This window comes from Macaca thibetana, chromosome 3 (assembly GCF_024542745.1).
Source record: "Macaca thibetana thibetana isolate TM-01 chromosome 3, ASM2454274v1, whole genome shotgun sequence".
Classification (NCBI taxonomy): Eukaryota; Metazoa; Chordata; class Mammalia; order Primates; family Cercopithecidae; genus Macaca; species Macaca thibetana.
This window is the reverse complement of record NC_065580.1, coordinates 77,476,178-77,491,535: the sequence shown is the minus strand read 5'-3', so window position 1 is coordinate 77,491,535 and position 15,358 is coordinate 77,476,178. Positions and strand designations below refer to the sequence as shown.

Here is a 15,358-nt window from a genome sequence, read left to right as displayed (position 1 = left end):
ATAATTCATGTCCCAAGCAGGTTGGAACAATATTTCATCATGCTACTCAGAACAGCACGTAATTTAAAACTTATGAACTGTTTATTTCTGAAGTTTTCCATTTAATATTTTTGGACCACTGTTGACCATAACTGAAACTTCAGAAAGTAAAACCAGGGATAAAGAGGGACTATTGAATTACATATCTAGCTTACGGCACAGGCATAGAAAAGACCTGAAAATACCTTAATTTTACGAAATCTCAGACTGATCTTTGGCAAAGAGACTGCAACAATTTAATTAAAAAAAAAAAAAAGCAAACCCTGGGGAAGGGATACTACCTAATTTCCAGAATTACCACATTAAATTAAATTTAAGCATCCAGTTTTCAACAAAAAAGTCACAAGGTATATAAAGAAACAGAAAAATATGGTCCACTAAAAGAAAGAAAGAAAACTAACAAATTGTCCCTGAGAAAGACCTGATGGTAGATCTGTTAAACATCTGTTAAACAAAGACTATAAAACAACTTTCTGAAAAATGCTCAAAGAACTAAAGGAAAATGTGGACCAAGTTAAGAAAATGATGTATGAACAAAATGGAAATATGAATAAAGACATGGAAAATCTGAGCCAGGCACAGTGGTGCACAACTACAGTCCCAGCTACTCAGGAAGCTGAGATAGGAGGATTGCTTGAACCCAGGAGTTTTAGCCCAGCCCAGGCAACAGAGTGAGACCTCAAAAAAAAAAAAATAATAATAATAATAATAAGCAAGACAGTAAGAGAAACACAGAGAATGAAAACCTAAAAAGATACACACAAAAAATTCTGAAGCTGAAAAGTACAATAAATTAAATTAAAAATCCACTAGTGAGATTGAAAGGCAGATTTGGACAGGAAGAAAAAAGTAATCAGTGAACTTGAAGAGAGAACAACTGAAATTACTGAGTCTTAGGAAAAGAAAGAAAAAAGACTAAAGAAATGTGAAGGTCTTCAATAGCAAAGACTTGGAATCAACCCAAATGTCCATCAGTGACAGACTGGATTAAGAAAATGTGGCACATATACACCATGGAATACTATGCAGCCATAAAAAAGGATGAGTTTGCGTCCTTTGTAGGGACATGGATGCAGCTGGAAACCATCATTCTTAGCAAACTATCACAAGAACAGAAAACCAAACACCGCATGTTCTCACTCATAGGTGGGAACTGAACAATGAGATCACTTGGACTTGGGAAGGGAAACATCACACACGGGGGCCTATCATGGGGAGGGGGGAGGGGGGAGGGATTGCATTGGGAGTTATACCTGATGTGAATGACGAGTTGATGGGTTCTGACGAGTTGATGGGTGCAGCACACCAACATGGCACAAGTATACATATGTAACAAACCTGCACGTTATGCACATGTACCCTAGAACTTAAAGTATAATAATAATAATAAAAAATAAATAATAAATAAATAAATAAATAAAATAAATGTGAAGGTCTTAAGGGAGCTGTGACACCATCAAGTAGGCCTACATACATACTGTCATAGTCCCAAGTAAGGCAGAGAGAAAAAATGTTTGAAGAAACAATGGTCGAAAATCCCAATTTTAATAAAAGACATGGATACAAACATGTAAGAAGCTGAAAAAGACTCCAAGTAGAATCACTTCAAAGAGACTCACAGCAAAACATATTATAATGAAACCACCAAAAGGCAAACAGAAAATCCTGAAAGCTGAAAGAATGAAGTAACTAATCACACATGAGCAGTCTTCAATAAAATTATCAGATTTCTCATCAGACACTTTGGAGGACAGAAAGCATAGGCCAATATATTTAAGATAATAAAACAAACAAACAAACAAAAATGTCAACCATGAATCCTACATCCAGAAAAACCATCGTTTAAAAGAAAAGCTGAGACATTCTTTTTTTTTTTTTGAGACGGAGTTTCACTCTTATTGCCTAGGCTGGAGTGCAATGGTGTGATCTTGGCTCAATGCAACCTCTGCCTCCTGGGTTCAAGCGATTCTCCTGCCTCAGCCTCCCAAGTAGCTGGGATTACAGGCATGCACCACCACACCCAGCTAATTTTTTTTGTATTTTTAGTAGACAGGGTTTCTCCATGTTGGTCAGGCTGGCCTTGACTCCCGACCTCAGGTGATCTGCCTGCCTCAGCGTCTCAAGACATTCTTAAATAAAACATTCTCAAGTAAAAAGCTGAGAGAGTTTATTACCAAAACACCTGCTCTGTAGAGCAAACTTCTCCAGGTTGAAACAAAAGAATACTAGATAACTTGAAGCTGTATGAAAAAATAAAAATTGCAGTGACAGTAAATACCTAGGCAATTATAAATGCTAGTATTATTGTAACTTTGGTTTATAACGCCACGTTTTGTTTTCTACATAACTTGAGACTAGCACATTAAAAATTAGGTTATATTTTTGACACACAATGTATAAAGATATAATTCTGCAACATCAACAAGAAGTGGGGAAGGAATTGTCAAGAAGCATGATGTTTTTATGTTACTAAAATTAAGCTAGTATAAATATTATAATGTTTAAATATTAAGTGTAATCATCACGATAACCAAAGAAAATAGCTAATAGAATACATACAAAAAGAAATGAGACAGTAATGCAGGAAATGAAGAAAATAGCTATAAAGCATATAGAAAAAAAAAGGCAAAATGACAGAAGTTCCTCCTTATGATTTTAAATATAAATGGTTAAACTCTATAATCAAAAGGCAGAGATTGGCAGAATGGATAAATATCATCCAACTACATGCTGTCTACAAAAGACTCACTTTAGGCCCAAAGACACAAACAGGGTGAAAGTGAAGGCATGGAAAAAAGATATTACATTCATACAAGAACCAAGAGAACAGAAGTGCCATACTAATATCAGACAAAATTGACTTTAAATCAAAAAAGGTTACAAAAGACAAGAAGGACATTATATATTAATAAGAGATTCAATACAGCAAAAGATATAATAATTATAGTTGACCCTTGAACAACATGGGTCTGAACTCTATAGGTCCATTTATATGTGCATCATCTTCTACCTCTGCCACCTAGGAGACATCAAGACCAATCCTTCCTTTCCTCAACCCAATGTGAAGATGACAAGAATGAAGGCGTTCATGATTATCTACTTCCACTTAATGAACTGTAAATAAATTTTCTCTCCTTTATAATTTTCTTAATAACACATTATTTTCTGTAGTTTATAAGAACACAGTATATAATACATACATAAAATGTGTTAACTGCTTACATTATCAATAAGACTTCCAATGGTAGTCTATTAGTAAACTTCAGAAAAGTCAAAAATTATACGCAGATTTGTGTGTGGGGGGATAGCATCCCTAACCCCTGCATCATTAAGGGGTCAGCTATATAAACATTTACATACCTAATAAAGGCCACTGAGATATATCAACCAAAGGTGAAAAAAATGAGAGGAGAAATAGTTCTATGACAATAGCTGAAGACTTCAGTACCCCACTCTCAATAATTAACAGAACCACACAGAAAGGAGAACCTGAACAACACAATAAACCAACTTAGTCTAACAGACATAGACTGAACGTTCTGCCTAACAATAACCAAATACATATTGTTCTCAAGTACACATGGGATATTTCCCAGGATAGGCCAGGTTAGGCCACAAATAGTCTTAATAGATTTTTAAAAGACAGATATCATACAAAGTATCTTCTCTGAACACAATACAATGAAGTTAGAAATCAATAAAAGAAGGAAAATGGAAAATTCACAAACGTGTGGAAATCAAACAACCAATGGGGCGAAGAATAAATCACAAGGGTAATCAGAAAATACTTAGAGACGAAAAACACAACATAAGAAAATTTATGGGACACAGATAAAGCAGTGTTAAGAGACAACTTTATAGTTATTAACACTTACATGAAACAAAAAGGAAGTTCTCAATTCAAGAACCTGTTAGGCAGGAACCTAGACCCAACATGGCGGTATCACCCGATATGGCAGGTCCTTTGTTAGGACTTCCCACCCTTCACTTCCTGCTAAGACTTTCAGCACGTGAAGAAAGCCCGTGCCCACCAAAAACCCCCCGCTCTGCACAAACTCCTGGACATGTCATTCCTCAGAAATTGAAACCTAACTCAAGAAACCGAAGCCCACAGACCCCGACTCCTCGCCCTATAAAAGGCCCCTGATACTTGCCCCGCACGCGACTGCCTCGGCCCTCCTTCTAGAGGACTGGTGAACCTCGCCCGTGAGCCCAATAAAGGGTACCTCTGTTTTCATCTGCCTCATGTCTTCTTGCTTGGCTCCCCATTACATTACATTGGTGCCGAAACCCGGGAGGAGACCCCTCCCTGAACCCCTGCTGGTTTGGTCAGGCTCTCCTCTCCCCAAGCCAGGACCTCCTCTCCGAGCCAGGAGCCGTTTCACCAAATCCAAGACTCAATTTGATCACTGCTGGGTAAGTTTTCCCCCTTCCTGCAGGTTCCGGGAGTCCCTGCCCAAAAACGCAGCTGCGTTGTGACCTCAGCACCAGGAACTAGGAGACGTCCAACCTCCCCATAAGCCACCATATCCCACACTCCATGTGGCAGTGGAAGGACGCTCCCGTTGACTCTGGACTGCCCGCCTCAGGATCATGGGGGCTGCCCAGTCCAAACCAGACCCAAAATCCCCTCTGGGGTGCCTCTTGGCTAATTTCCAGACGTTAGGTCTCAACCAAGACCTAAAACGAAAGCAGCTTATTTTCTTCTGCACAGTGGCATGCCCACAGTATAAATTAGATAATCAGTCTCAGTGGCCTGCAGAAGGCACTCTAGACTTTAACATTCTCACAGACCTGACCAACATCTGCAAGAGACTAGGCAAATGGTCCGAGGTACCCTACTTTCAGGCTTTTTGGGACTTGCGCTCTTGCCCAGACCTCTGTGCCCGACGTTCGTTGGCCCAGGTCTTGTTCGCAAAATCTACTCCGTCAAGCAAGGAGAAAGATCATTCCTCCTCTTTCTTTGAGCCCCCTGATACTCGTTTCCTGGCCCTTCTTCAGTCCCCTGCTCAACCTCCCCCTTACTCTGACCCGTCGTCGTCTCCATCCTCGTCGGCGCCACCCCTTCTGTCCACTCCTCCTGTGTCCCCACCAAACCTGACGGACCCTGTCTCTCCTACCTCCTCCTCCTCCTTGCCTGTCTCAGCCCATACCCCGTCCAGGACCAACCTCCTGTGCCCCTTGCGGGAAGTGGCAGGCACCGAAGGAGTGGTCCGGGTCCATGTGCCATTTTCGCTGGCAGACCTAAGACTGAAGAGCATGTAGGCTCTTGGCCAACCCGACTCTGTATATCAAAGAGTTCAGATACCTATGCCAGGCGTATGACCTCACCTGGCACGATCTGCATGTCATTATGACCTCAACCCTGTCCCCTGAGGAACGGGAACGTATCCTAGCGGCAGCCAGGCAGCACACTGACCAGGTTCATTTAACTGACCCCGCCATGCCAGTCGGCACCGAGGCGGTGCCCTTGGCCAAGCCCGGCTGGGAGTACCAGGTTGGGCAGGCAGGCCACCGCCGCCAAGACATGATGGTCCAGTGCCTTCTTGCTGGCATGCAGGCAGCCTCCAATAAGTCGGTCAACTTTGATAAATTAAAGGAGGTAGTCCAAGACTCAGATGAGAATCCAGCTGTTTTTCTTAACCAACTGACTGAGGCACTCATTCAGTACATCCGCCGTGACCCTGCCTCCCTAGCAGGAGGAACTCTCTTGGCTACGTACTTTATTTCTCAGCTGGCTCCGGATATCTGGAAAAAGTTTAAAAAGGTGGAGGACAGCCGGCCATCAAAATCCCATCCAGGATTTAGTCAAACTGGCCTTCAAGGTCTACAACTCCAGGGAGGAAGCAGCTGAGGCCCAGCGACAGGCCAGGCTAAAACAGAAGGTACAACTCCAAACCCAGGCCTTGGCAGCAGCCCTGAGGCCGGCTGGCTCCAGGAGCTCTCAGAGAGGAGGTACTCCCCGAGCGCCACCTGGTGCCTGCTTCAAGTGCGGCAATGAAGGTCACTGGGCCAAGCAGTGCCCCAACCCTAAGGAGCCAACTCGCCCCTGTCCGAGCTGCTGGCAGATGGGCCATTGGAAGTCAGACTGCCCCAACCTGAGGACGGTCGCTACGCCTCCATGTGACTACCCTCCTCCAGGTACTGGAGGCGTCTTCCAGCTCTTCGACACCGACGAAGATTGAAGAGGCTCGGACTCGGGAACCCCGCTTACTTTCACTGAGCCCAGGTAGCGGTTAAGTCCATATCCTTCCTTATGGACATGGGGGCTACCTACTCTGTTTTGCCTTCCTTCAGTGTCCCCAGCCATCCTCCCGCTGTCACGGTCATGGGAATTGATGGCACTCCCTCCACCTACCGCCAGACTCCTCCTCTGTCTTGCTGCCTGGATGGCTCCCTCTTCTCGCACTCGTTTCTTACCATTCCTTTGTGCCCAGTCCCCTTGTTAGGATGACACCTCCTCTCCAAGCTAGGGACCTCAGTGCACTTCCGGCTCAACCCCTCCCCGCACCTTGCGTTCTTCTTTCCCCTCCTCTTGCCTGATAAACCCCGCCGGGCTGACCCCCACTCCCGTTTCCAGTACCCATTAACCCTAAGGTGTGGGACACCTCCATCCCCATCATTGCCCAGCACCATACTCCAGTCTGCATCCGGCTGAAGGATCCCTCCAAGTTTCCCTCTAGACCCCAGTTCCCTACCTCCCTTGAACACTGACAGGGACTAAAACCCATCATCACGCGCCTGTTCCAGCAGCACATTCTAGTCCCTGCCAACTCACCATGCAATACTCCTATCCTGCCTGTATGGAAAAGCTCCGCAGGCTACCGCCTCATGCAGGATCTACGCCTCATCAATGAGGTAGTAGTCCCCACCTTTCCAGTTGTTCCTAACCCATATACACTTCTCTCACGCATTCCCTCTCACACATTCCCCCTGATACCACTCATTTTACTGTCCTTGACCTAAAGGATGCCTTCTTCACTATTCCCCTACACCCCGACTGTCACTTTGTTTGTCTTTACGTGGGAAGATCCAGACACTCATATTTCTTCCCAGCTGACTTGGACTGTTCTGCCTCAGGGTTCCGAGATAGCCCCCATTTTTTCGGACAGGCACTGACACAGGATGTTAGCCTCTGTCCCCTCACTCACAGCACACTATTGCAATATGTAGATGACTCATTGCTATGTAGTCCCTCCTGGGAGAACTCCCTTGCAGATACTGCTACACTTTTAAATTTTCTTGGCAACCGAGGTTATCAGGTTACCCCAGCCAAGGCTGAGCTTTGCACCCCTTCTGTCACCTACCTAGGCATACTCCTCACACCCACTACGAAAAGCCTCACGGCGGATAGAATAAGCCTTATTGAAACTCTTCAGCCTCCCCAGGATGCGGAAGAGATCTTGTCCTTCCTGGGACTGGTAGGGTATTTCAGGCATTGGATTTCCAACTTCAGGGTCCTAGCCAAGCCCCTCTACCAGGCTGCCAAGGAAGCGCCCACCGGACCGCTGTCCGACCCGTCATTGGTTGCCAACTCTTTCAAGAAGCTTCAGGACTGTCTCCTTTCTGCCCCCGTTCTCTCTCTCTCCCCAACCCCCTTCAGCCTTTTCATCTATTCACTGAGCGTCAAAAGGTAGCTACTGGCCTCCTAGCCCAGCCGGTTGGATCCACATACCAGGCTGTGGCCTATCTCTCCAAGCAGTTAGACCCCACAGTCCAGGGCTGGCAACCTTGTCTGTGAGCCCTGGCAGCTGCCACAGAACTTACCAAGGAGGCCCTCAAGCTCACCCTAGGACATCCTCTTACTGTCTACTCTTCTCACTGACTGTCAGATCTCATCACACACAAGTGTCTCAGCCACCTCACCCCATCCTGGCTTCAACAGTTCCACCTGCTATTCATCGAAAATCCTCACATCACCCTCACCACCTCACCTCCTCTAAACCCTGCTACCCTCTTGCCCACTCCAGGGTGCGATTCCGCCCCCGCACATTCCTGCCCGGAGGTTCTCACCACCTTGCTGCCCGCCTGCCTCGGTCTTTCCGAACAGCCATTAGAATACCCGGACCGTACCCTGTTCATGGATGGGAGTTCTGTCTTAACCCCCAATGGCCGCCGGCAAGTGGCATACGCTGTCGTAACAGCAACCCAGACGGTTGAAACCAGGCCCTTGCCTTTAGGCACCACCACCCAGAAGGCTGAACTCACTGCCCTTACTCGTGCCTTACTTCTCTCCGAAGGGCAGAGGGTTAATATCTACACAGACCCCAAATATGCCTACCTTATTGCACACACCCACTCCCTTCTCTGGCAAGAGCGTGGGTTCCTTAGCACCAAAGGGACGCCAGTAGTCAATGGACCACATATAAAGAGGTTGCTTGATGCTCTCCAGGCCCCCAAGGAGGTAGCCATCATCCACTGTAAAAGCCACCAGCATTCTAAGGACCCTGTGTCGCAGGGTAACAACCTAGCTGATCCCACTGCACGGGCCACCACCCTCACTTCCTCCCCTACCCCAGCGCCTTTACTTTCTTTCCCCCACATATTCCCCCGACTACTCTCCCCAGGAACTTCAAACCCTGATGGCCCATCCCAGTGCTACCCAGAGCGAGGATGGGTGGGTGTTCATTGACAGCCGAGTAGCACTCCCTCAGACTCAGGCGGTGCATATATTGACCGACATACACCGCTCTCTCCACATAGGGCCTAAGGCTATGTATAACTTCCTGGAACCCACCCTTCACCTCCCCTCACTGCAGGCCCAAATTAGAAAGGTACATCAGCAATGTGCCACCTGTTCAGCTGCTAACCCCCAAGGCAGGCTCAGGCACCCAGGGCCCACTCATCAGCTAAGGGGTCACCAGCCAAGGGAAGATTGGCAACTTGATTTTACCCACATGTCCTGCCATAAAAAATTTCACTACCTGCTGATCCTGGTTGACACCTTTTCAGGATGGATCGAGGCTTTCCCCACCACCCAGGAAACTGCAGAGGTCGGGGCAACCACTCTCCTAGAGCACATCATCCCCAGGTTTGGTCTCCCCCGAACCATCCAATCGGACAATGGTCCGGCCTTCATTTCTAAACTCACCCAGCAGATGGCGGCCGCACTCCAGATTACCTGGAAGCTCCACATTCCCTACCATCCACAGTCATCTGGAAAGGTAGAAAGCGCAAACGGTCTCCTTAAACATGTGACCAAACTCAATCTAAAAACCTGCCTCTCGTGGGTGACTCTCCTTCCCTTGGCTCTCACTCGTCTTAGGGCAGCTCCGCGGGCCCCCACAGGGCTCAGCCCTTTTGAACTGCTGTACGGACACCCATTCCTCTTCCAGGAGCTGCCGGCCCTCTCCCCTCCCTTAGGCTCCTACCTCCCTTACTTAACCCTTCTTCGTGAGCTTCTGAGAAAACAAACAGACCGGTGTCTCCCTGCATCCGCTTCCCCAACCCTCGAGAATCCTGCCATCGTAGCACCTGGAGACCTGGTCCTGGTCAAGCAGCTGCAACCCCAAGCCTTATCTCCAAGGTGGGAAGGATCATACACCGTAATCCTCACCACTCCCACTGCTGCCAAGCTTCTTGGTCTTTCCTCCTGGTATCACCTGTCCCAGCTGAAAAAGCCACCCACCCAACATGATTCCAATTGGACCACTCAGGTTGTTACCCCTACCAAGTTACGACTCACATGCACAGGTAACGACCCTCTGCCTAACCTTCCTTGGCCATCTAGTCCTCCCAGGTCTAGGTAAGACTCCTGCCCAAACTACCCCTACCGATCCATTCCGATGGAGGTTCTACCTTACCGAGACCTGGACCAGGGAGATCGCATGAGCTCCCTCACTATAGCCACAGTAGACTGCCAGCCTCAAGGGTGCCAAAGCCAAGTAACCTTTAATATCTCCTCCTTCCAGAGTATGCCCCAGAAGTACCCCCCTCCATACCCAGTCATTTCTTTCACATATGATCAGATGAACGATGCCTGTCGATTCACTTGGGTTGAAACCAATGGAGGCTGCCCTTATCGCTACTGCAACATGCACAAGACCATTCTGGACACCAAAGAAATCCTCTGGCAGCAGCCCACTTCCTCTGTGTGACTGACTAGGAGTGACAAGTATGACAAGTCTACATTCTTCCTCACCATCCCTGACCCTTGGGACTTGAGGTGGGTGTTGGGCGTTGAGGCCTGCCTTTACCAAGGCGTCCATGACTCTTATCCCGTGGCCCGACTCAGGATCTTTAGGGCCCACATTAGGGTCGTAAGCAGCGTTGTCAGCCTGGCCTCTGACATCAAACAACAGGGGAAAGCCATCTCAGCTATAGCTGACCCAGGCAGCAATCCCCAGGGCAGCAGCAACCCTTTTTCCTGGCTAACCTTAGTCAGGGAAGGGGCTCAAGTAGTACAAACAGCCGAGGTACACAACATCTCTCATTGTTTCCTGTGTGCAGCCTTGAATAAGCCCCCACTGGTTGCGGTACCCTTACCCAGCCCTTTTAACTCCTCTAACCTAACCCCCTCCTTTCCCCTTTCCGGCCGAACCCTGGGAGAGGTCCCCTTGTTCCAAGACCCGCTTAGGCAACAACTCCCCTTTTGCTACTCCACCCCAAATGCTTCCTGGTGCAACCAGACCGGATCTGCACCTCCAAATCTAACCACCCCTCCAGGTGGGTATTTTTGGTGCAATTCCACCCTATCAAAAACCCTCCATGCTCCCAACACTACCCTATGCATTCCCATCTCCCTAGTCCCCAGCCTTACCCTGTACAGTGAGGCTGAGCTATCCTCCCTCCTGCCCTCTGCCCGCCCCTGCCAGTCAAGGGCAGTATTCCTTCCATTGATGATCGGGGTCTCTTTAGCCTCATCCCTTGTAGCCTCCGGCCTAGGAACCAGAGCCCTAATTCATTCTGTCCAGGCTTCTCAGGACCTTTCAGCCCTATTACAGGTAGCAATCGAAGCTTCTGCAGAGTCCTTGGCTTCCCTCTAATGACAGATCACTTCAGTCGCCCAGGTGGCAGCCCAGAATCGGGCACTCAACCTCCTTACAGCCGATAAAGGCGGCACCAGCATGTTCCTCAATGAAGAATGTTGCTACTACATCAATGAGTCAGGACTAGTAGAAACCAATCTCCTCACTCTAGAAAGGATTCAGGAAGGGCTCCACCAGAAAAACCTCGGACCAGGGCCCTCACTTGGGTGGTGGCAATCGTCTACAGCCGGCTGGGTCCTACCCTTTCTAAGCCCCTTACTAATCATTAGATTCTTGCTACTCATAGCTCCCTGTGTCATCCGCTTTGTCCAGGACCGCATAAAGGAAGTCTTGCAGGTCACTGTCAATCAGATGCTACTCCACCCCTATACCTGAGTTCCAACCTCCGAAGAACCCCACAACGACCTATACCAGCAGGACGCAGCCAGATGAATACGTCGCCCCTTTTTCTTATTAGAAAGAGGTCGGAATGTTAGGCAGGAATCTAGACCCAACATGGTGGTATCACCTGGCATGGCAGGTCCTTTGTTAGGACTTCCCACCCATCACTTCCTGCTAAGACTCTCAGCGCTCGAAAAAAGTCCGCGCCCACCAAAAAACCCCCGCTCTGCGCAAACTCCTGGACACATCATTCCTCAGAAATCAAAACCTAACTTAGGAAACCGAAACCTACAGACCCCGCCTACCTTGTCCTATAAAAGACCCCTGATACCTGCCCCGTGCGCGACTTCCTTGGCCCTCCTCCTAGAGGGCCGGTGAACCTCGCCCACGAGCCCAATAAAGGCTACCTCTGTTTTCATCTGCCTCGTGTCTTCTTGCTCGGCTCCCCATTACATTACAGAACCTATTTTTACAACTTCAAAAACTAGAAAAAGAACAAACTAAACCCAAAGCTAGCAGAAGAAATAAAACAAGAACAGAGATAAACAAAATGGAAAATAGGAAAGCAACATGGAAAAATCAATGAAACTAAAAGGTTCTTCAAAAAGGAACAAAACTGATAAATCTCTAGCTAAACTAAGAAAAAAAAAGACTCAAATTACTGAAATCAGAAACGAAACTAAGGCATTGCTACCAGTTTTACAGAAATACAAAAGATTGTAAGAGGATACTATGAACAACTGAATGCCAACAACTACATAACCTAGATGAGGAAAAACTGTTAGAAACACTAAACTTACTGAACCAGAATCAAAAACAAACAGAAAACCTGAAAATCCTACATTAGTAAGGAGATAGAATCAGTAATCAAAAACCTCCCAACAAAGAAAACCCCTGGACATGATGGCTTCACTGGTGAACTCTACTTAACATCTGAAAAAGAACTAAAACCAAACCTTCTCAAATTAAAACAAACAAAAACAAAAACAAACAAACAAACAAACAAACAAACAGAAGAGGAGGGAACACTTCCTGACTCATTCTGTGAGGCCAGCATTACCCTGATACCAAAGCCAGACAAAGACACTACAAGAAAACCACAAACCAACAAAGGATGGTAGAAACCAGGAAGGGGAAGGGCAATGTGTTAAAGGATGCAGAGAGAGAGAGATGAGTTAAAGGATGCAGAATTACAGCTAATGATAAAAGCTGGAGCAATAAGTTACTGTACTCTATAGTACTGTAGGATGACTATAACAATAATATATAGTTTCAAACAGCTAGGAGGATACTGAATGTTCTTAACACAAAGAAGTGTTTGAGATGATAGATATGCTAATTACCCTGATACATTATATGTACTGTAACATTGCTATGTACTCCAAAAATATGTACAATGACTGTGTCAATTAAAATTATTTTTAGAAAAAGAAATGAGAGCAACCTAAAAAGAGAAAAAAAAACAAACTACAAACCAGTATCCATTATTAACAGTGATGTAAAAATTCTCAACAAAATACTAGCAAACTGAATTCAGCAGCATATTAAAAGATTATAGGCCGGGCGCGGTGGCTCACGCCTGTAATCCCAGCACTTTGGGAGGCCGAGGCGGGCGGATCACAAGGTCAGGAGATTGAGACCACGGTGAAACCCCGTCTCTACTAAAAATACAAAAAATTAGCCGGGCGCGGTTGTGGGCGCCTGTAGTCCCAGCTACTCGGGAGGCTGAGGCAGGAGAATGGCGTGAACCCGGGAGGCGGAGCTTGCAGTGAGCCGAGATCGCGCCACTGCACTCCAGCCTGGGCGACAGAGCGAGACTCCGTCTCAAAAAAAAAAAAAAAAAAAAAAAAAAAAGATTATATACCATGACCAAGTGGGATTTATCCTGAAATGCAAGGATGATTTTACATATGGAAATCAATCAAGGCAATATACCCCATTAACAGAATTCAGGAGGAAAAAATAAAACCCTACATGGTCATCTCAACTGATGGAGAAAAAGCATCTGACAAAATTCAATATCCTTTCGTGATATAAACACTCAACAAACTAGGAAATGAAGGAAACTACTTCAACATAATAAAAGCCATATATGAGAAACTCACAGTGAACATCATACACAATGGTAAAGGACTAAAAGCTTTTCTTCTAAGATCAAATGGTAAGGGACTCAAAGATCCACAACAAGGCAAGAATGCCTGATTTCATCACTTCTATTCAACATACTACTCGAAGTTCTACTCAGAGCAATTAGGAAAGGAAAAGAAACAAAAGACATCCAAATCGGAAAGAAAAAGTAAAATTATGTTCTTACAGATGATATGATCGTATATGCAGGGAACCATAAAGATTCCAAGAAAAAAAAAAACCTGTTAGAACTAATAAATCAATTTAGCAAAGAAGAAGCAGGATACAAAGTCAACACAAAAACAAGTTACATTTTTACACACTAGAACATTTCTTGAAATAATTATTCCATTTACAATAGCATAAAAAAGAAACCTTAGGAATTAACCAAGACAGTGAAAGAGCTGTACAACAAAAACTACAAAACACTGCTGTGAGAAATTAAAGAATACATAATTAGAAAGACATTACACGTTCATCAATTGGAAAACTTAATATTGTTAAAATATCAATACTATCCAAAGAGACCTACAGATTCAATGCAGTTCCTTCTGAAATCCCAACGTTTTCTGCAGAAATAGAAAAATCCATTCTAAAATTCACATGGAATATTAAGGGACCCCGAATAGTCAGTTTTGAAAAAGAGGTACAAAGCTAGAAAACTCATACTTACTGATTTCAAGACTTACTACAAAGCTACATTGATCAAAATAGTGTAGTACTGGCATGAAAACAGACATACAGAACAATGAAATAAAGACTTCACAGGAAAAAAAAGGCATCTGACTTTATGGTCAAAGGATTTTTGGGAAGGGAGCCAAGACCAGGCTTACAGTCTGGGGCAGCTTCTCAATCCTGCTCAGCAGCTGCCTGGAAATTAACTCAGTGCCACTGGAAGGGGCACCCCGGGAGTGGTACTGGCCTTTCGGGCTTTGTGGGAGCTGGGTGAGGCCTGTTACTGTCGGCTTTCCCCCACTTCCCTGGTGACCTGTATGATGCTGCAGAGGCAGCCATAATCCCCTTGGGAACATAACTTCATTGGCATAAGAACCACACTTCCATCTCCCACAGCAGCCACAGCAAACCCCACCCAAGGAGAGTCTCAGCTCAGAAACGCCTAATCCAGCCCCCACCTGATGGTCTTTCTCTACCCACCCTGGTAGTCTAAGATAAAAGGATATAATCTCCTGGGAGCTCTATGGCCCCACCCACCACCTGAGAAACCCAAATACTTATCCTGGTGACCCGAGCGCAAGCTTGCATCCTCTTTATACTACCACAGCTGATTCTCTCTTGAAAGTGCCACCTCCTGGCTGGAGGCCAACCAACACAAAAACAGCACACTAAATGAAACTATAACCAAAGACCCTCACAGAGTCCACTTCATTCCTCTGCTATCTCCCCAAGGAAGAAGAGAAATCTAAAAGTTTGGAAAACATATTGAGGGAATAATTAAGGAAAACTTTCCTGACGTTGCTAGAGATCTAGACATACAAATAAAGCAAGCTCAAAGAACACCTGGAAATTCATTGCAAAAAGACCATCACCTACGCACATAGTCATCAGGTTATCTAAAGTCAAGACAAAGTAAAGAATCTTAAGAGCTGCCAGGCAAAAGAATCAGGTAACCTAAAAAGGAAAACCCATCAGATTAACAGCAGATTTCTCAGCAAAAACCCTACAAACTAGAAGGAATGTGGGTCCTATCTTTAGCCTCCTTAAACAAAACAATTACCAGCCAAGAATTTGTATCCAGTAAGAGTAAGGTTCATAAATAAAGGAAACATAGAGTCTTTTTTAGACAAACAAATGTTGAGAGAATT

General features: G+C 45.7%; 2 protein-coding genes across 10 annotated transcripts in view; one reads left to right on the top strand and one right to left on the bottom strand.

Moving 5' to 3' along the window:
• The window catches only part of C1GALT1 (core 1 synthase, glycoprotein-N-acetylgalactosamine 3-beta-galactosyltransferase 1), a 208,297-nt gene that overhangs the window by 71,306 nt on the left and 121,633 nt on the right, over positions 1-15,358 (bottom strand). The gene's annotated exons all lie outside the window — the stretch shown is intronic.
• LOC126949959 (uncharacterized) lies at positions 5,485-11,911 on the top strand. Its single transcript, XM_050782996.1, has 2 exons — positions 5,485-6,268; positions 8,992-11,911. The coding sequence occupies exon 2, from the start codon at positions 9,138-9,140 to the stop codon at positions 9,786-9,788; it is 651 nt and encodes a 216-aa protein (XP_050638953.1). The 5' UTR covers positions 5,485-6,268; positions 8,992-9,137; the 3' UTR covers positions 9,789-11,911.